Below are 21454 nucleotides of genomic sequence, written 5' to 3'. Positions count from 1 at the left end.
CATTTTGGGTATTAGGCTTGTTAATCGTTTGTCACCCGAAGGTATCTAAGCGATTCACAGCAAAGAAAAATATACAGTGGTACCTCGGGTTACAGACGCTTCAGGTTACAGACTCCGCTAACCCAGAAATATTACCTCGGGTTAAGAACTTTGTTTCAGGATGAGAACAGAAATCACGCAGCGGCAGTGGGAGGCGCCGTTAGCTAAACTGGTGCTTCAGGTTAAGAACAGTTTCAGGTTTAAGAAAAGACCTCCGGAACGAATTAAATACTTAACCCGAGGTACCACTGTACAGTGGTACCTCGGTTGCCGAACATAATCCATTCCAGAAGACCGTTCGACTTCCGAAATGTTCGACAACCGAGGCGCAAAGAGCAGCCTGCATTTTCAATGGGGAAAATCGGGGGGGGGGCGGGACGCAGCGGAAGCCGTTCAACTTCCGAAAAGCATTCGAAAACGGAAGCAAATGCTTCCGGGTTTCCGGTGTTCGAAAACCAAGGTAGCACTGTATAATACAGAATACCTTGGGGGGGGGATTTTATATAATATAACATCAATTTAAAAAGAGCATATTCAACTAATAAACAAAGCAATAATCAGACCCATTAATGATCAAATGAACAAAAATAAACCAAACTTCCAACTTTCCCCCTAGTCCAAAATTCATTCACATCAAAGCAACAATTCAGAAGAAAAACTGGCAACACTCAGTGCCCCTCCCCAGAAAGAAATATCAAATAAAAAAGCAGGGCATGTAGGAGACCTTGGTGGGTGCCCTGGTTGGTGTCAGAGAATGCTTTGTTACACATGGAAGCCACACTGGGGTCCTCAGGATAATACTGGCGGCGATCACAGATTCATAGAAATGTAGAGTTGGAAGGGACACCCCAGCGATCATCTAGTCCAACCCCCTGCAATCACAGCTAATCACAGGAGGATCAACAGCCTGGGCAGGAAGTCAACTGGGGGAGGAACACTGCCTAAGGCCAGGGGTCACTTCAAATATCCGAAAAACAGGCGCCAAGTACAGTGGCACCTCAGGTTACAGACGCTTCAGGTTACAGACTCCGCTAACCCAGAAATAGTGCTTCAGGTTAAGAACTTTGCTTCAGGATGAGAACAGAAATCGTGCTCCGGCGGGGCGGCAGCAGCAGGAGGCCCCATTAGCTAAAGTGGTGCTTCAGGTTAAGAACAGGTTCAGGTTAAGAACGGACCTCCGGAACGAATTAAGTACTTAACCCGAGGTATCACTGTACAGCGGATGCTTGGGTTGTGAACATGATCCGTGCAGGATGCACGTTCTCAACCCGCAGCGTTTGCAACCTGCGTCTGCGCACACACGGGTTGCGATTTGGCACTTCTGCGCATGTGCAAAGCGCGATTTAACACTTCTGCGCATTCGGAACCGCCGAAACCCAGAAGTAACCTGTTCCGGTGCTTCCAGGTTCCAGCAGTCCGCAACCCGAAAAAAACGCAACCTGAAGCGGCTGTAACAGAAGGTATGACTGCACATCCTTGTTTCCTGAACTGTCCGAAAAAGGAATTCTGCCAGGGTGGGTGGGTGTGAATGCAAGGAGAGGCTGGCACCCTTTGTACAATGAGTCTCTGGGCCAGGATGCAGCCCTTTCAGGCAGGGAACAGGGAAGAACGAGGGACATTTCCACCAGAGAGAGCTTGAGGGAGGGAGAGAAATCGCCCACAGAGCAAACTGCAAAATTCACAGCTGCTCATGAATAAAGCTGTTGCATTTCACACATTTTTCTTGCGGGAGAGGAGACAAGAGTCATACCCAGTTCCTGCGCCATCTCTCGCTTGGCTGGCAGGGTAGCCCTGTTCCAAATGGCGTCGAGGACACGGCTCCCGTGCTTGCTGCAAGCCAGAGTCACGTAGCAGCCCTGGGGATAGAAAGAGGAAGGAGAGAGGTGCTTGAATGGCATTTGAAAGATGAGGAGGTAAAGTCAGTTATGATACATTGGGCCAAAGACTTTAGGTATAATATACAGTGGTACCTCGGGTTAACTACTTAATTCGTTCCAGAGGTCTTAACCTGAAACTGATCTTAACCTGAAGCACCACTTTAGCTAATGGGGCCTCCCACTGCTGCCGTGCGATTTCTGTTCTCATCCTGAAGCAAAGTTCTTAACCCGAGGTACTATTTCTGGGTTAGCAGAGTCTGTAACCTGAAGCGTATGTAACCTGAAGCGTATGTGACCCGAGGTACCACTGTACAGTTAAAAGACTGGGGGAAACTGTGGAAAGAAGGATTAAAATTTACTGCATGCCTTAAAAGAAAATGTGATGAAAATGATGTATAGTTGGTATATTACTCCTGTGAAATTAGCTAAAATGTATAAAGTAAGTAATAAATGCTGGAAATGTAAAAAAAAAAAAAAGAAGGAACATTTTATCACATGTGGTGGGAATGTAAAAAAGTGAAAAACTTCTGGGAAATGATATATAATGAGATGGAAAAGATGTTGAAATATACATTTATTAAGAAACCAGAAGCATTTTTACTTGGCATTGTAGGAGATGTTATAAATAGAAAGGACTGTAAGTTATTTCTATATGCAATATAGCAAGAATATTATTGGCACAAAAATGGAAGCAAGAAGAACTACTGACGAAAGAAGAATGGAGGATGAACCTGATGGATTATGGAGAGTTAGATAAATTAACAGGAAGGATTCGAAACCTGTGGTACCAGAGATTCTCAGAAGACTGGAGTAAATTTACAAACTATTTGAAAAGCAATTGTGATGAACAGATTACGCAAGCAGGATTGCAAGAAGTTTTGTAAGGTGAATTATTTGAAATATTGCAAGAAAGGAGAATTATTAGTTAAGGATAATTAAATGTAATATAGAAATTAAGAAATGCATAATAAGTGATAGAGAACAGAAAATCATTAGAGGAAAATCATTACATAGAAGTCTAAAAATATTGTATAAGATGAGAAGCTATGTTGTATGACTGTTGGAACTGATATGTTAAAAAAATGTATTTAAAAAAACCATAAAGAGGAAGGAGAGAGAGAAAGAGATTTACAGATTCTGCCCAATTCCATCTGCCCCGGTTCGTCCCAGGTCACCGAGGCCCCACTCTTCTATCTCTTGAGGACTAGAAGCTTAAAACAAAAATCCTCAGCTGATGGGGACCTTTCTTCCAGCACCATACATTTCTGCCACAGCCCTGCCTATAGGATAGCGCCCAGGACGATGCAGAGCTTTGCCCAGCCTGAAAGCGAGCGACATTCCTCAGCAAGGAATGCTGCCCTCTGGCCAAAAGAGGATTCACACACAGCCCGCCTGGGATCAGCCCGCCCAGCGCTCACCTTGAGCCGACGCAGCACCTTGCGCCTCTGTTTCTCGGGGACAGAGGGGCTGGCCAGGAGGGCGTCGAAGACGTGGCTGCCCGCCGGGTCGCGGGCCAGGGTGACCAGATCATCGGGGGTCATGGCAGCCAGGCTGCGCAGCACAGCAGAGGGGTTGGCGAAGTGGAGAAGGTGCTGGAGCATCAGCGAGCCATGGTAAGAGATGGAACTCAAAGGGCGGGATGGACCGGCCTAGTGGGGAAGAGAAGAGCGAGATTAGGCGCCGCAAAGAGGAGTCAAACCCCACAGGAACGTGAGAAGAGGCTGCTGGGTCAGGCCAATAATAATAATAATAATTTATTATTTATACCCCACCCATCTGGCTGGGTTTCCCCAGCCACTTTGGGCGGCTTCCAACAAAACACTAAAATACAATAACCTATTGAACATTAAAAGCTTCCCTAAACAGGGCTGCCTTCAGATGTCTTCTAAAAGTCAGATAGTTGTTTTTCTCTTTGACATCTGGTGGGAGGGTGTTCCACAGGGCGGGCGCCACCACCGAGAAGGCCCCCTGCCTGGTTCCCTGTAACCTCAATTATCGCAGTGAGGGAACCGCCAGAAGGCCCTCGGAGCTGGACCTCAATGGCCCACCTAGCCCAGCATCCTGTTGCCACAGTGGGGACGGAGGGAGAAAAGAAAAAAAAACACCAATTTAAAATACAGGTTTAAATGCCATTTAAAAAGCAGCCTCATTTTAAAGTAGCTGATAAATCAAAACCATAAGGGGAGGGAAGACATAAGGGTCAGACCAAGCCCAAACCAAAGGCCAGGCGGAACAGCTCTGTCTTGCAGGCTCTGTGGAAAGATGTCAAGTCCCGCAGGGCCCTAGTCTCTTGTGACAGAGTGTTCCACCATATCGGGGCCAGTCCTGAAAAGGCCCTGGCCTTAGTTGAAACCAATCTAACTTCCTTGAGGCTTGGGACCTCCAAAGGTCCTCCACGGGGCATACCAGGAGAGCCGGTCCCGTAAGTATGTGGATCCTAGGCTGCATAGGGCTTTAAAGGTCAAAACCAGCACCTTAAATCTGACCCTGTACTCCACTGGGAGCCAGTGCAGCTGGTAAAGCACTGGATGAATGTGATCCCGTGGCGAGGACCCCGTAAGGAGTTTCTGGCTCCGCGTAGAGCGAATTACAGTAGCCAAGCCTGGAGGTGACCGTCGCATGGATCACGGTGGCCAGATCAGGGCTGTAGATCTCCTTTTCCCCACCTGTTGCTGAGACGGATCCTCTTCTTCCTCCTGCGGGGTGTTCTCCTCGTCGTCGTCCTGACCATAATACACCTCGTAGGCCAAGACGGAAGCAATGAGAGGGACGCAGGCCGTCTGGCGGGACGGAGGCTCCCAGCAGTGAAAGGCCTGAGAGTAGCAGAGGAGGAAACAGTGGCCCTATCAGACTCAGCAAGAAGATGCGGGTTTCGGGGGGGGAGGAGGGAGGGAGGTCTCTTACCTCCATGAGGAGTTGCAGCACCTCCTGCTGGTGAGAACCGTATTTTCTGCAGGCTCCCAGAAGCGCTGTGATCAGCCCCAAGTGCTCACAGGCCAAGATCTCTTCCACGCCAGGGCCCAGCTCCCCAAGGATTTTTCCCAGCTGGAAGAGAGATGGGGCAGGAAGAGGCAGGCAACCTCAGTGGGAGGAGAGCAGAAGCATTTCCAAGAAACGGTAGCAATGTTTGGGGCTTCAGAGGGAAGGCGAGAAACAAGAGACTAAATCGAAGCATATAAAAATTATGCATGGCGCCAAGGAAGTTGATACAGTGGTATCTTGGTTCTCAAACGCGGAAAACCCAGAAGTGTTCCGGGTTTTGAACATTCAGCAGCTGTGCCTTGGTTTTCGAACATGTCAGAAGTCAAATGGACTCCTGGAACTGATTAGGTTTGGGGCTTTTGTTTTTGCTATTTATTTTGCGTTTTTGTCGCTTTTTTGGGTTCATTTGTTTTTGTGACTGTGTGGAACCCAGTTCAGCTACTGATTCATTGACTGTGTGACTGCGGAAATGGATGAAAGGCCCCCATCCAAACGACGACTGTCATCAGTGCAGGTAAGGAGGGGAAATAATTTTAATTTTTATCATCTACGATACTGTCTTATTTGTTTTATAGTATAGTACATTGATTATTGCTTTCATTTTATGGCTCAATGGTCTTGTTAGTAAAATTCATGTTAAACTGCTGTTTTAGGGGTTGTTTTTAAAAGTCTGGAATGGATGAATCCGTTTCACATAACTTTCTATGGGAAAGCGCGGCTTGGTTTTGGAACGCTTCGGTTTGGGACGGACTTCCGGAACAGATTAAGTTTGAGAACCAAGGTACCACTGTAGAGGTTTTTGCTGCTCTCTCGTAACGTGGGGAGCCGCAAGCATCCTGTGAATGTCGAGTGCTTCTTCGAAGGGTGCCTAGCTGCCGACTGTGGAACTCACGGCCACAAGATTAGAGGAATTCATGGGGGATAAGGCTACCTGTGGCTGGTAGCCACAACGGCTATGGAGACAGTGTGTCTGCTGGGAAGGGCAACTGGGGAGAGTGCTGTTGCCCTCTGGGCTTCCCTTTGGGAGCATGTGGCTGGCCACTGCGAGAACAGGATGCTAAACTGGCCTCGGTCCAGTATACCTGAAGAAGCGTCTCCACCCCCATCATTCAGCCCGGACGCTGAGGTCCAGCTCCGAGGGCCTTCTGGCAGTTCCCTCCCTGTGAGAAGTGAGGTTACAGAGAACCAGGCAGAGGGCCTTCTCGGTGGTGGCGCCCGCCCTGTGGAACGCCCTCCCATCAGATGTCAAAGAGAAGAACAACTACTAAACTTTTAGAAGACATCTGAAGGCAGCCCTGTTCAGGGAAGTTTTTAATGTTTAAAATGTTTTAATGTTTTACTGAATTTTAATACTTTGTTGGGAGCTGTCCAGAGTGGCTGGGGAAACCCAGCCAGATGGGTGGGGTATAAATAAATTATTATTATTATTATTATTATTATTATTATTATTATTATTATTATTAAATTAGATGGACCTTTGGCCTGATCCAGGAGCTAGACTTTTCTGGTATTGCGTTCTATACATCTAGGCCAGGGATGGAGAACCTTTGGCCATGTTCAACTACAACCCCCAACATTCCTGGCAGAGCCAACGGAAGTGAATCTGGCCACGTTTCTGATACAGGTTTCATTGGGGCAATCCGCCCAGTAATCTGGGTTAGGGTCAATATACAAGGGCACTTTCCCCACAGAAATCGCAGAATTGTAGTGTTGGAAGAGACACCCAAGGGTCATCTAGTCCAACCCGCTGCAAAGTAAGCTAAGGAATCCCTGGCAGGCAGTCATCCAACCTCTGCTGTAAAAGCTCTAAGGAAAAGGAGTCCAATGAGGGAGATTGGGAACCTGAGGGCTGGCAGTTGTAGACTGCCTTCTCCCCGACGCCTTTTGCATAAGGGAGATGTGCTTTTATTTCAGAGGCTGACCACCCTTCCCCTCTCAACCTCCCAGTTTTTAATCTTCCTTTCTCATCCAGTTTCAGCATCGTAGCAATTCCTCTCAATGACATCAAGAGGGATTTGAAGCCAGCTAATTTAATGCATAGGGATGCGGGTGGCGCTGTGGGTTAAGCCACAGAGCCTAGGACTTGCCGATCAGAAGGCTGGCGGTTTGAATCCCCGCAACGGGGTGAGCTCCCGTTGCTCGGTCCCTGCTCCTGCCAACCTAGCAGTTCAAAAGCATGTCAAAGTGCAAATAGATAAATAGGTACCGCTCCGGCGGGAAGGTAAACGGCGTTTCCGTGCGCTGCTCTGGTTCGCCAGAAGCCGTTTTGTCATGCTGGCCACATGACCCGGAAGCTGGACGCCGGCTCCCTCGGCCAGTAAAGCAAGATGAGCGCCGCAACCCCAGAGTCGGGCACGACTGGACCTAATGGTCAGGGGTCCCTTTACCTTTACCTCGCGTGGGGCTGCCTTTGAAGTCACCTGGAAACTGCAACTAATCCAGATTGCGGCAGCTAGACTGGTGACTGGGACTGGCTGCCAAGACCATACATTGGCTCCTGGTACGTTTCCAAGCACAATTTAAGTGTTGGTGCTGACCTTTAAAGCCCTAAGGGGCCTCGGCCCAGTATACCTGATTCCTGCGACAGCACAGAAATACATGTGTCTTTTGCTGTGCACCAGTTGGCTGGGCCGATGGGAGACGTCTGTCGCCAACCCGGTGCCCAGAAATCTCCACATAGCCACGAATGGACCTGTGCCAGTAGCAAAATGCGCCTGGGGGCTTTCAGACCCTGACTAGTAGCCATGGTTAAGCCGCCTTCTCCGATCCTCCTTTCAAGTTCCGTAGTTTAACTAAGTGCGGTGTGAAGAAGTCCTCTCTTTTGCCTGCCCAGAATTCTCCCAATATTCAGCTGTTATTCACGGCCTAGGACCCTCGTACCTACGGGACCGCCTCTCCCGGTATGCCCCACAGAGGACCTTAAGGTCCACAAACAGCAACACCCTAGAGGTCCCGGGCCCTAAGCAAGTCAGATTAGCCTCAACCAGAGCCAGGGCCTTCTCCACACTGGCTCCGGCCTGATGAAAAGCTCTGTCTCATGAGACCAGGGTCCTGCGGGATCTGATTTCTTTCCGCAGGGCCTGTAAGACAGAGTTGTTCCGCCTGGCCTTTGGCTTGGAGCCAATTTGATTCCCTCCCCCTCTTTCTTTTTTCTTTTTCCTTTCTCCTCCTGTGATGAGGCTGCATTTTAATGTTTCAATATTTTAATGTTGTATTTTAATCTTGTTTTTAAGCTGTATTCATTCAACTTGTTTTTATTATTGCTTGTTAGCCGCCCTGAGCCCGGCCTTGGCTGGGGAGGGCGGGGTATAAATATTATTGTTGTTGTTGTTGTTGTTGTTAAATGTCTAGCCCAAGTTTCCCCAAACTTGGGTCTCCAGCTGTTTTTGGACTACAATTCCCATCATCCATAGCTAGCAAGTCAGGGATGATGGGAACTGTAGTCCAAAAACAGCCGGAGACCCAAGTTTGGTGAAACCGTGGTCCAGTGTCAAGTGCAAGGAAGAAAAACATCTCTATCTGCTTTTTCCATTACACACATAATTTTATTCAAGGGTCTTCCTAATTATACCCATTAGCCTTGCACATGACTGAGTAGAAGACATCTGAAGGCAGCCCTGTTTAGGGAAGCTTTTAACGTTTGATGCATTACTGTATTTTAATATTTTGTTGGAAGCCGCCCAGAGTGGCTGGGGAAGCCCAGCCAGATGGGCGGGGTATAAATAATAAATTATTATATATTATATTATTATATATATGCACAGAACTGGGAAATGGGTGAAATAAATACATTTAAACTGCAAAAGGACACAAGGGTGGCAAAAACGGCCCAAAAAGAGTGGAAAATCTGCAAAAAAAAAAAAACGGCACAAAAAGAGCAGGAAAACAGTAAGTGATCCCAGGAGCTACTGCACCACAGAGCTTTGAGGCCTGTGAAGAGTTGGGAGTTTGAGAAAGGAGAAAGAACTTCTGGTTTTTAAAAGGGGCTCCAGAGGTTTAAAGGGTGTTTAAGGCTTCTTAGATGGCATTTCCCCACTATGCGTGACTTCCCACATGTGTGCAGCACCCCGGGGACGTGGTACCCCCAAAGCTGAGGAGATGCCGTCTTACTTGTGTTCCCTTTTACTCACATGTCCCCAAAACCATTGGTTTTTTAACCAGTGTGCCGTGGCACCCTGAGGTGACTTGAGGGGGCTGCCCTTTCGTTAACAGTGGCAAAAAAAAACAGTGCGGAAAGACTTTTGCGTGACTGATTCATCTTCTTATACCAGCTTCATCTTCTTATACCAGCTGCACTGGCTCCCGGTGGAGTACAGGATCAGGTTTAAGGTGCTGGTTTTAACCTTTAAAGCCCTATACGGCCTAAGACCCTCGTACCTATGGGAGCGCCTCTCCTGGTATGTCCCACAGAGGAACTTATGGTCTTCAAATAAAAACATCTTGAAGGTCCCAGGCCACACAGGGAAGTTAGGCTGGCCTCAACCAGAGCCAGGGCCTTTTCAGCACTGGCCCCGACTTGGTGGAACGCTCTGTCACAAGAGACTAGGGCCCTGCGGGACTGGACATCTTTCCGCAGGGCCTGCAAGACAGAGCTGTTCCACCAGGCCTTTGGCCAGGGCACAGCCTGACTCCCTCCTTTGGCAATCCTCACAGAACTTCTAGCCCAATGGTTGCCATTAATTTGATTGGAATTAATTTTATAATGAAATGATTTTAGAATGTTTTACTGTTGTTAGCCGCTCTGAGCCCGGCTTCAGCTGGGGAGGGCGGGATATAAATAAAGTTGTTTTATTTTTATTTTTATTATTATTATTATTAAAATCTTCCCGCCACCAAAAATCCTCCGCAGCTTCAGTAACAAACAGTTCTTTAGTGTTACACAGAGGGCTTGAGAAATGCAAGAAAATAACAAAGGAGCTTGATGGATGTGTGTGCTCTATATGGAGGGAATTAAAAATAACCCTGAAAGTGAAGAGCGTCTTCTGTCTTTCTCTCTCCTTCTACATGCCTCTCCCCATTCTTCCTAGGCAACCCCCCCCCCTCCACCTTAACAGCCACCTAGCTTTATGGGGACAGCTTTATTTATACCCCGCCCATCTGGTTGAGTTTCCCCAGCCACTCTGGGCGGCTTCCAATCAAGTGTTAAAAACAATACAGCATTAAATATTAAAAACTTCCCTGAACAGGGCTGCCTTCAGGTGTCTTTTAAAGATAGGATAGCTGCTTATTTCCTTCACATCTGAAGGGAGGGCGTTCCACAGGGCGGGCACCACTACTGAGAAGGCCCTCTGTCTGGTTCCCTGCAACCTCACTTCTCGCAATGAGGGAACCGCCAGAAGGCCTCGGCACTGGATCTTAGTGTCCGGGTTGAATGATGGGGGTGGAGACGCTCCTTCAGGTATACAGGACCGAGGCCGTTTAGGGCTTTAAAGGTCAGCACCAACACTCTGAATTGTGCTCGGAAACGTACTGGGAGCCAATGCAGATCTCTCAGGACCGGTGTTTATGTGGCCACTCCCAGTCACCAGTCTAGCTGCCGCTAGGTTGACCGTATCTGCATGTATGTGCTGTGCTTTTCGCTTTTCTTCTGTGCGATAACAAGTAGTTCTGCTTCCGATCTTAATCTCGTTTTGCCCTCTCCACCCCACACCCCTAGCGCACACCAATTTCGGCCAAGGCAGGCTGGGGCTGCGATGTGGCGTTTGTCGGCTCAGCCCCGCACAGCAGCAGCATCGCTCGGGTTCCAGTCGAAAAGGGACAGGGCGGAACAGGGAAATACTCCGCTGACGTGTAACTTGACCCCAGTGTAAGTGGCTTCCGCAGGGGAGCCGCAGAAACAATGTGATTGGTGGTCAAATGAACCATGGACTCAGAAAGGTTGCTACGGCCCTAAACTACTAAGCCCCCAATGTAACCTTGCACATTTGTGGTTTTCTGTAGGGGAAACAGGTTGGGACGAGCGTCATTCATTCTCGGAAATGACAGCCTGTGTACATTAAACTGTGTGAAGTTTCCAGAAGCGGCGCCAAGCCGGTTTGCTTACAGCAGCTGCAAGGACACTCGGAAGAACGCTTTCTAAACACACACAGTTTCCGAACTGGACAGAGAGAGAAGTTTAGTCTGAACTCTGCTATCGTACTGTGAAGATAAGGAGAGAGGGGGTCTGGCAGCTTTTGGGTTGAGCCCGAAGCTTTTAAGTTGAACCTCTTATCAGGACTCTGATTGATTTATGTACAGACTGTGACCTACGCTTAAGAACGACGGGAAATACTTCTGTCTGTATTCAAACATTTCCTGCAATTTGTTTCTTACACTCCGTGCTAGACTTGGGACTCCTAAGCGCTTGGAAGCCGTGTGTTTACTTTGCTACAACGGGGCCTGGTACAGTGGTACCATCAAACTTACTCCGGTCCGGGAGTCCGTTCGACTCCCGAAACGGTTCGGAAACCAAGGCGCGGCTTCCGATTGGCTGCAGGAGCTTCCTGCACTCAATCGGAAGCCGCGTCGGATGTTCGGCTTCCGGAAAACATTCGCAAACCGGAACACTTGCTTCTGGGTTTGCGGTGTTCAGGAGCCGATTTGTTCAGGAGCCAATTTGTTCGAGAACCAAGGTACTTGGAAGGGTTTTGGGTTGCCTAGAAAAACTCCCAACAGGATGTGGCAAATATCCCAAACCGACCAACCACACACACACACACACACACACACCCCAAGGGCAAATCTTCCTGCTGGTCTGCATGTTGATGGCTGGCACGGGTTTGATCAGTCCCCCCCCAACCCCCCCATGGTGGCCGCAAGGGCTGTCACTCACCAGTTTCCTGGAGGCTGCCTGGATGAGCCGCTGCAAGGTGAAGTTGGCCACCTTGTGGGCTGCCAGGACGTGAAGCTGCCCTTTCATGTGGGCCTTATAGAAGGAGAGCAAGGCTTTCCGGTCAGACACTTCCAGGACCTTGTCCAGCACCCGGCTGCAAGTGGCATCCTTCAGAAACACCAGGAGGGGGCTGAGAGAGAAAGATGTCCCCCAGTCAGAGAAGTCCCAGGCCAGTTCACGCTGCTTCCTTAACCACGTCCCCATCCCCCCGACACCTTGAAAAGTCCCAAAGCCCACCCTCTAGCCCCCCCCAGAGCCAGTAAAAAGGAGGCAAGACAGGAGAAGGGGTAAATTTATTTGTTGGTTTTATTTGCTCCCCATTGGTATTTATTTATTTGATAAAATTATATATATATATATACAGCTTGGTTGTTGTTGTTGTTTTTAAAAAACAAACAAAGTCATAGTGGTTTACAGGAAAAAAACAAGGAAATTCAAAAGCTACAAAACTCTCAAAAGTAACTGGAAGTCAACCACAAGCTGAAGAACCAGATTAAAACAGTGTCGGCATCCTACATTATCTGGGCAGGGTTGCCTGAACAAGACACGCTTTTAGCAGTCCCTGAAAAAAGATACAGAGTTTAGTTTTTAAGTTCATTGTTCTAGCGGAAGGCCGTGACAAACTTGCAGCAACAGCATTGATAACCCACAACATGCATATGGAAGCTGACATCCACGATGGAAGAGAGAAGATATCAGAGACCCCAACCAGCTTAAATCCATCCTAATTTCAGATTAAACCTCCAAAACAATTTTAAAAGGTTTTTTCAAACTCCCTTTCCCTGGATATATTTTTGCAGTCGGTGCATCGAGCGCCACTGTGTGTGTGTGTTAGGAAGCTGTCAATGTCACTCAAAAGAAACCAAATCTGCAACCTGCTTCCTTCACCCTTTCTCCCAATCAATAATCACAATAATCCGTGAGGTAGGTTAGGCTAAGGGAGAGTGGTGAGCTCCTAGGCCGGGCTGGCCAATATCTGCTTTTCAACACTGTGACATATCACCAGCGAAACATCGCAACATACTGATACAGTGGTACCTCGGGTTATGTACTTAATTCGTTCTGGAGGTCCGTTTTTAACTTGAAACTGTTCTTAACCTGAAGCACCACTTTAGGTAATGGGGCCTCCTGCTGCTGCCGCTGCGCCGCCGGAGCACGATTTCTGTTCTCATCCTGAAGCAAAGTTCTTAACCTGAAGCACTATTTCTGGGTTAGCGGAAGCTGTAACCTGAAACGTCTGTAACCCGAGGTACCGCTGTGTATCATGATGGCTGAAAGAAGGATGGAGCTTTGTCAAGGCAAACAGGGGAATGTCCTGGCAATTGCGGGTATTTAGGGGTCCAAAATGCATACATTTTTACTTACCTTTAGCATACTGTTACAACAGTTATTTCACAGCACTGATAATTTTTTTAACCAGCACATTTTCTCTAAAATTAAAGAGTTAGCAGCATAGAGATCAAAGGCAAGGTGAGAAAACGCTCCCTAACAATTCAACTACATTGCTGAACAAGGGGGGAAAAGCCAATTCTGCGTCACACTTTTCGGTATTTCAAGTATAGAGTTTTAGCTGAATGTGCATATACAGCCCACAACACCAGTTATTTGACTGTTTTGTTCGTTTTCTTTCGTAAACCTGGATAAATTTTAACAGAGGGGGGGTGGAAAACCTTGTCAAACGAAATTTATATTTTTCGCCAGGAAGATTTGCATTTCGGCGTTCTCCGGCAAGAGAGACGACTTCTGTTTCTGGAGAACGTTGCCGGCCGTACTGAACACACTTTCGGAAGACACACTCGTCCCCGGGATAGCCAAAAACCTCCTTGCGAGCACCTTCAACATTGGGAAGAACGCCTCATTCGTCTTCCACCACATCAGTGGGGAATCATCAAAGTTCACTCTCGGCATCGCCATGTAGCCTTTCAGCTCTTTTTCTGCTTTCAAGACGGACAGCGGTTCAAATCCATCCCCCGAAAGGTCCTCCTCTTCCTCCAAATCGAAAATTTTCGCCAACCCTTCCTTTTTGGGTGTATCAGGCTGAGTGTCTGGCTCCTCAGACAGGCTACCAGCGTGCAAGTCGGCCATCTTTTGTATGGCCTCCTGCCTGATGGCCTCTGGGGACTCCAAGAAACGCAGGCGAAACCTGGGGTCGCACAACGAGGCCAGGCCCAAAGTGGTCACCATGGGCCCGTTTTCGTACTTTTCCGACAGCGCGCCCAAAATCTCTTGTTTAATGTCCTGCAAGAGCGTGCTGTCTCCCTCCTCAGGCTGGAGACGCTTCTTAATTTGCCTATAGAGAGGCAGAACGGAGGAGGCCGTGACGCAGCTGCTCCCGCTAAGAGTCGTCGTGATGTCTTCCAGGAGGGTAGCCGCAGAGACAAAGTCCTGCACAGCCGAGACGTCGCAGCCTTCCAGCATCAAATGCTTTTTGGACGGGTAATCCATCAGCATCTTGCAAACCGGGAGCTGGTTTTCGAGAAACCTCCGGCAGAGCTTAAGCACGCTCCACCATTTTGTGGGGCAAGCGCTGGGCAAGCTCACTTTCTCCATTTGAAGCAGCTCCTGGGCTTTACCAAGGTCTCGTCTCATCTTCCAGCTGTGGCAAATGGTGTTCTGCAGGCTTTTCAGCCTGACGATCGCCCTCCGCAGCGGCGTCAGGTTCAAAGCTCGGCCGACGCCGGTGTTGATGTTCTGGGCAAAGCAAGAGATGTACTCCAAGCCCAGCTGCCGGACCGCTTTCAGAATGGCGCCGTTATCGTCCGTCGTGCTGCAAAAGATGTTCTTCACGTCTATGTCCCATTCCGACAGCGTGTCGGCCAGCATCTCGCAGAGGTTGTCGGAGGTGTGGTCCTTCAGAAAGTGCTTGCAGCCCAAGAAAGCGTTGATCAGTTTCCACTCGTCTGAAATGAAATGGACCGTCACGGCCAAAAACGGTGTGCCTCCTACCGACGTCCAGCAATCGGTAGTGATGACCAGCTCGCTCTCCTTCACCCGACCGATTTCCCTCCTCATTTTCTCCACCGTGTCGTTGTACAGCGTCGGAACGCCTTTGGTTGCAAAGTATTTTCTGCTGGGCAACTGGTACCTTGGGTTCAGGGTGTTGACCATTTGGATAAATTTTGGGTGGTCTACTATGTTGTAAGACTGCATGCAGGTAGCCAGGTATTCTGTGATGGCCTGGCTACAAGATCGGGGGGTCTCAAAACTGAGTGGCTGAAAATCCAAGAGCGTTTTTTGCCGTTTCCTAGGAATTTCCGCGGTGGTTTTGGCAGGCTCGGAGGTGCTGACCGCTGCTGCTGCTGCAGCCGGAGGGTCGTCAGCATTGTTACACGAATGATCAGAAATGCCCGCCGATGAAGACGGCAGCTCCTTAAATTTCTGGGGGTGGTGCAGCTTGAGGTGGCTAGTGAGATTGGTGGTGTTTCCGCCCTTCACCGATACGGAATGCAAACATATTTTACAAATGGCGATATTGTGAACCACCAGGCGGTCGCTTTCGTCAGCAGGCAAGCCAAAATGCACCCAAACGGGACTTTTGGTTTTAGGCTTGCCTACCAGATGGTGGTATTCGGGGCGTTCCAAAGTACGGCGATGAGTCATAGTGAACGCAATTAATCTGGGGAAATATTGAACAAAAGTAAAAAATCTAAACTGGACGCACATAATTCTATGGAAATTAACTCAATGATAGCACGCTTCAACAGCACCACTGAAGATTTAATGTTCTGTGCGGTTTGAGAGGCAAATTTAAAATTTGGAAAGTGGCTGATTTAGTAAAAATGTTAAACTTCCATAGGATTAACAATTAGTAATTTACTAGTGGCAAGCTGCATCTGCTTCCCCACCAAGGTGGATAAAAATCAATTATTATTATTTTAAAAATCAGATTATTATTTTCTTTATCAGATTTTTTAAAATTAAAATCGATTTTTTTTAAATAAAATGCTTTTGGAGGAAAAAATCTTTCTAAAGACAGTTTTCCAATCAAGTTATAGTCCAAAAGCAATATATTCATCAGGAAATAAGGATTTTTAAAAAGTTTCTCACGTGTGCTAAAACTCTGTCAATTAAAAAAAAAACTGTTTAACCACTTCAGTTAACAAACATGGATACATATGCTATAATGTTATTGTTTTAGTTAAATAAAATGTTTAAATTGTTATTAAGGAAATGATTGTTTTTCTCCTTCCAATAAAGCACAGCAGAAAAGTTGTCCAAATATAAACAGTCAACTACCGGGAATCAAACCTCACAATAATTTCATAATTATCGGTCTGTGTATTTCTGATAGTATAGCCAGATCTGTGATTTTTTTATATAACTGTAAAAACTACTCTAAAAATTTATTATTCCAAAAATGAAACTTTCCTCTGGTTGTAAATATTAAGATGATACCAGCAAGAATGAACCATTCAGTAAAAAAAATAAAATGATGTAAATCAAGTCTTACTGACTAGTGATTTAAATCGATTTGATTTAAATCAAATCCACCCTGTTCCCCACTAAGAAGGCCAAGTGAGTAAGTTCCACTATGTTCAACTAAATCTACTTCTACTTTCCCGGGAGTAAGCCCCATTGAATTTAGCAGGGCTTGCTTCTGAGAAGACATGCATTTGCTCCCACTGCTTACCAACAAACACCTTCCATATCGTTCTCGCCTCTCAACTACCCAGCCTCCCATTTCAGCATAAGGCAGCCAGTTCAACCTTCCTCCCCCCTCCATCTCCCCCTATCGTGACACAGAAGGCCTCCCCCAAAACCCTCACCCCACCAATCTCTCCCTTTTTATCAAAGGGGGAGAAGAAGGGAGAGCAAGGAAGCCAAGATATAGCCTTTAAATAAGAATAATCATAAAACCTGCCTTTTTAATATGGGGGGGGGAGCTGTTTAAGGGGAACCAACAACGTAAACACGACCAGAAAATAAAAATAAGAACAATTCCCCCCCCCCCTTTTCATTTTCGCCGGTGGGAATGGGAAAGAAGAAAAATGCAGAACGATAACAATGACAAAAGTATAGGGTTGTGGGAACCAATGTGTGAGAAAGCAAAGGGGCGAAGGCAGGGCTGGATTTAGGTTAGATGAGGCCCTAAGCTACTGAAGGTAATGGGGCCCTTTATATGTCCAGCTGTCCTTTGTCAACAACAAATTGTCGCTGTTTTTTTTGTGTGTTTTTTTTAATATATCCTATATGGTAATTTATGGACCTACCGTATTTTTCGCCCTATAAGACGCACTTTTCCCCCTCCAAAAATGAAGGGGAAATGTGTGTGCGTCCTATGGGGCGAATGCAGGGGGGAGGCAGGCGGGAAAAGCCCCCAAGAACCGCACACAAGCTCCGAGGCTGGCCACATCAGTCCCTTCTCCCACCTCGTAGAAAAGCCCACAGGAGCCACGCACCCTTTAAAGAGCACGGGGCTTCTGCGGGAGGTGCGGGAATCCCCCACCTCGTAGAAAAGCCAGTAGAAGCCGCACAGCCCTTTTAAAGAAGCCACACAGCACTTTTAAAGAGCGTGCGGATTCTGCGGGAGGTGGGGGAATTCCCCCACCTCGTAGAAAAGCCAGTAGAAGCCGCGCAGCCCTTTTAAAGAGCGCACGGCTTCTGCGGGAGGTGGGAGAACTGCGCCCGCCTGTCCTCCTTCAGCCACGCACTTGTGCTGCGAAGCTGGAGGAGGAACAGAAGGGTCTTCCTCTGCATCCCGAAGCCTGGAGCGAGCTGAGCTCGCGCGCCCCAGGCTTCGAGCTTCGTGCATCTCTCCGCAAGCCGTGGGAGCCCGGCGCAACTTCGCGCTGGGCTCCCACGGCTTGCGGAGAGCTGCGGGGGCTGGGGGAAGTTCGGGCTTCCCCCGCCCCAGCCCCGCGCCTGGGGGGGGGGAATAAAATTTTTTCCCTTTATTTCCCCCCAAAAAAACTAGGTGCGCCCTATGGGCCAGTGCGCCCTATGGGGCGAAAAGTACGGTAATAGGTATCTCAAGCCATTTGCAGAATGTAGACACCCTATATATAGAAAGGAGCAAACCAGTGATATTTTAGGGAGCGGGCTAGCAGGCGGGGCCCATGACTTACATCAGGCGTAGGCAAACTCGGCCCTCCAGATGTTTTGGGACTACAATTCCCATCATCCCTGACCACTGCTCCTGTTAGCTAGGGATGATGGGAGTTGTAGTCCTAAAACATCTGCAGGGCAGATTTTGCCTATGCCTGGCTTACATCAGAGGAGCTTTCATAACATAAAACACTGTTGCTGCAGTAGGTTTTGTTTTATATCTTATATTTTGGAAATGTACATCGTTGGTTTTTTCCTTTAAATTCTTTTGGGGGCCCCCAAGAGAGTGAGGCCCTAAGCTGCAGCTTGTTTAGCTTATATGTAAATCCAGCACTGGGTGAAGGGGAAATTGGGGAGAGAGGAAGGGTAAGGAGGAGAAAATGGGGAGGGAGACAGGCAGTTCCACACAGGCTCACAAAGGAGGAGAGAGACAAGGAAGAGGCACCAACACAAAAACAAAATGTGCACAAAAACAAATGCAGAAGGGAAAAGCATTGGCACAGGGAGACAAAGGCACACATGTACAAGAGGGAAGAAGGGAGGAAAGAGGCTTAAACAACAGGGCATGATTTTTTGTTTAACTCAGAAGCAGATAACACCCGTTCATTTTTTTCATGGGAGAAAGGAAGGGGGAGCAGGAACCCCAGCAAGAAGCCTGGAGCCAAATCAACTGGCATTTCCCTCAACCAGATTGGCACCTATCGTATACAGTGGTACCTTGGTTCTCAAACGCCTTGGTTCTCAAACAACTTGGCACCCAAACACGGCAAACCCAGAAGTGTTCCAGTTTGCGAACTTTTTTCGGAAGCCGAACATGCTCCGTTTTGAGTGTTACGCTTCCGATTTGAGTGCCACACTTCCTTTTTGAGTGTTACGCTGAGGTCTGTCTGTTTTTGCTATTTATTTTGTGTTTTCGTGGCTCTCTTTTTCTTGTGACTGTGTGGAACCCAGTTCAGCTGCTGACTGATTGTGTGACTGATTGTGCAGTACATTGTTTAGTGCTTTAATTTTATGGAACGATGGTTGTAACATTCATGTTAGATTGTAACATTCATGTTAAATGTCTGTTTTAGGGGTTGTTTTTAAAAAAGTCTGGAACGGATTAATCCGTTTTGCATTACTTTCTATGGGAAAGCGTGCCTTGGTTTTGGAACGCTTTGGTTTTGGAACAGACTTCCAGAACGGATTAAGTTTGAGAACCAAGGTACCACTGTACTTAAAGCAAGAACCGCATGGCGTCCGAGGGCAGTTCTCGGCAGCTGCTTTCATCAGCACCTGCTCTTGTGGTTCGCTGTCCCCTGCAGGAGCCAGGGGAGAGGAGAGCCAGAAGAATTAGCAGGGGCTGCAGGAATTGAGAGAAGCGCTGGCTGGCTTTTCCCGCATCGTGATTTTTGCATAGCGCACACACATCGTGACTGGCGATATATCGCCAGGTCCAATATCATGAAACCGTTATCCCAATGCGGACTTCAAACCAGTTTTGGGAGATATAGAAGGCAAGGCCCTCTAACCACTACACCACGCTGCCCAGAGAATCTACAGCGAACAACAGGAGGTGCTGGTGGGTAATATTTCGTAGTTGCAATCTGGACAATCACAACATGCCCCTGTAAGTTTACTTCTTTTTAAACGGAGTCCCCGCAAGTTTGCTAGAAGGCAGGACACCTCCACTCCAACCCAGCCAGATGGGCAGGGTATGAATAATGAAATTATCATTATTATCTAGTGGGTGCAGCAGTAAAACTGCTCACATGTTTGCAGAACTAAGCAGGGTCCAGTATGGTTTCAAATTGGAAGGGGGACTACGGGGCGAGATGCCTGCATTGTTAGGGGTTGGACTAGATGATCCTTGCGCCACTTCCAAGTCTACGATTCTGTGATTCTATTATCCTGTGTTCAAAATCCACCCAGAACAGCAGCGGCAGCTTCCAAACGAAATCACAGGCAGGATTTGAAATTTGAGCAACGGGAAGATATATGAACTAGAGGAACGTATATTAGATGAAATGCAGAATATTATGAGGAATACCAAAGGGATGGGTATTGGCAGAAATGACGAGCAGAATCCGTGACCAGGGAGAAGAGCCGGCAGTAGAAGATTGGAAAAAATTTAAGGACTATTTACAGAAATATTGTAAAATTAAGGAATGTTGAATGGTGTTGGATTGAAATTGAGTGGTTTCTAGCTGTAAGGATATAGAGGAATATAGATGGGAAAAAAGGGTTTGAAAAATAAGGTAATAATATAAGCTGTAATGCTTTAAATGAAGGATTTGCTGAACAAATAATCTTAATTGGAATGCGAGGAGGAGAAGTATGGGGAGGTCTGAGAAATTTGTTATGGAAAAGTACGTTTTATGAACTATATGTCTTTTTTAATGTTTTTGTTTGTTCTGTTTTTGTTTGTTTAAAAAATTGGAAAATTTAATAAATATTTTTTTAAAAAAAACAAAGGGATGGGTATAAAAACAGCATGGATGGCAAGGTATGAAGTCAAATTATAAGAGGAATGTGTAACAGATTTGAAATTCATTGGTTAAAGTTATGAAAATCTAATAGAAATCTCTTTAAAAAGGAACAGCAGCAGCTTCCAAGTCTCCTCCCACCATCACCGCCCGCGGCCAATCAGAGCGCTTACCTCTGCCCAGGAGACACATTGCGGGAGCTCAAGTAGCCAATCATCGAGTGGCACAGCTCCGAGCAGTCCGCTGGCAGCTTCCGGTGCAAGACCTCCAGCGCCACCTGGAGACAGAGGCTGAAATACTTGTTGGTGATGAAACCTGGGGAGGGGAAAAAAGATTTCGAAGGGAGACGTTTAGCTGCCAAACTTTAGCAAGGAGATACTGCAGGTGGGGGCGCCACCCGTCACCCACACCTGACATCCTTGTTACAGTGAGTAAGAAGAGCAGGATGAAAAGTAATATATAATAATAATAACTGCAATGCAACTAGACAAGATGCCCCAACAGAGTAAAAAGCAAAGCTACATCGTCTAAGAGTACAGCCCATCTCACGCCAGCGTTCTTCAGCTCCCTCAAACACGTCTGTTCATTTTTGCAAACGTAATCTGGGGTCTCTCGTCTTTTAAGACCAAGGTTTTGCACTCTGATCTATGCATGCAGACCATAATAAGGCAAAAAGAGGCCCACAGCTGTGGAACAGACTTAAAATGACTTCACAAAGCAAGTTGGGGGCGGGGGGGGGAAATCACATTTTGGAACGCCCCTTTGCATTTTCAATCCTGCAAACGGAAACAAGGCACGGGCTCTCTTCCCTTGTGGGTTTTGTGGCTGCTTGTCGTGTATGATCTGGCCGAGATTCCTGCATTGCAGGGGGTTGGACTGGATGACCTTCAGGGGCACCTTCCAACTTGACCATCAGGTTCTAGACGACAGGCAATGAAAGAACGATGGCCCCTCATCTCTCTCTCCCTTCTCCTTTCCCCCAATTGTACTTTCCTTCGCTTATTTGTTTGTTTCGTAACACAAGAAAATCGATAATAAAAAACTATTTTTTTGAAAAAGAGAGAATTGCACACAGACCCCATCCACAGCATGGAAGTGGTACAGTCCGCTGTACCTCCCCAAGACATGCCCCCCCCCATTTCCTAAAGCTGATGGAAGTGTCCGTCAGATCCAAC

General features: G+C 47.4%; 1 protein-coding gene across 6 annotated transcripts in view; it reads right to left on the bottom strand.

The window, feature by feature from the left end:
- Positions 1–21454, bottom strand: part of NOP9 (NOP9 nucleolar protein) — a 28742-nt gene that overhangs the window by 945 nt on the left and 6343 nt on the right. For 5 of the 6 annotated variants that reach the window (XM_053362793.1, XM_053362791.1, XM_053362788.1 and 2 more), the window contains 2 exons: positions 20453–20594; positions 12058–15385 (listed from right to left, as the gene is read on the bottom strand). In XM_053362793.1, coding sequence (XP_053218768.1) covers positions 13444–15385; positions 20453–20496 — 1986 coding nt within the window. In that variant the 5' untranslated portion in view covers positions 20497–20594 and the 3' untranslated portion in view covers positions 12058–13443. Of the gene's footprint in view, positions 1–1789; positions 1896–3334; positions 3566–4582; positions 4730–4820; positions 4962–11709; positions 11900–12057; positions 15386–20452; positions 20595–21454 lie in introns of those variants that run through there. The other variant, XM_053362792.1, reaches the window with a different exon arrangement.

Source organism: Podarcis raffonei, chromosome 13 (assembly GCF_027172205.1).
Source record: "Podarcis raffonei isolate rPodRaf1 chromosome 13, rPodRaf1.pri, whole genome shotgun sequence".
Taxonomy (NCBI): domain Eukaryota; kingdom Metazoa; phylum Chordata; class Lepidosauria; order Squamata; family Lacertidae; genus Podarcis; species Podarcis raffonei.
The sequence above is the reverse complement of the archived record's forward strand: the minus strand, read 5'-3'. Positions and strand labels throughout refer to the sequence as shown.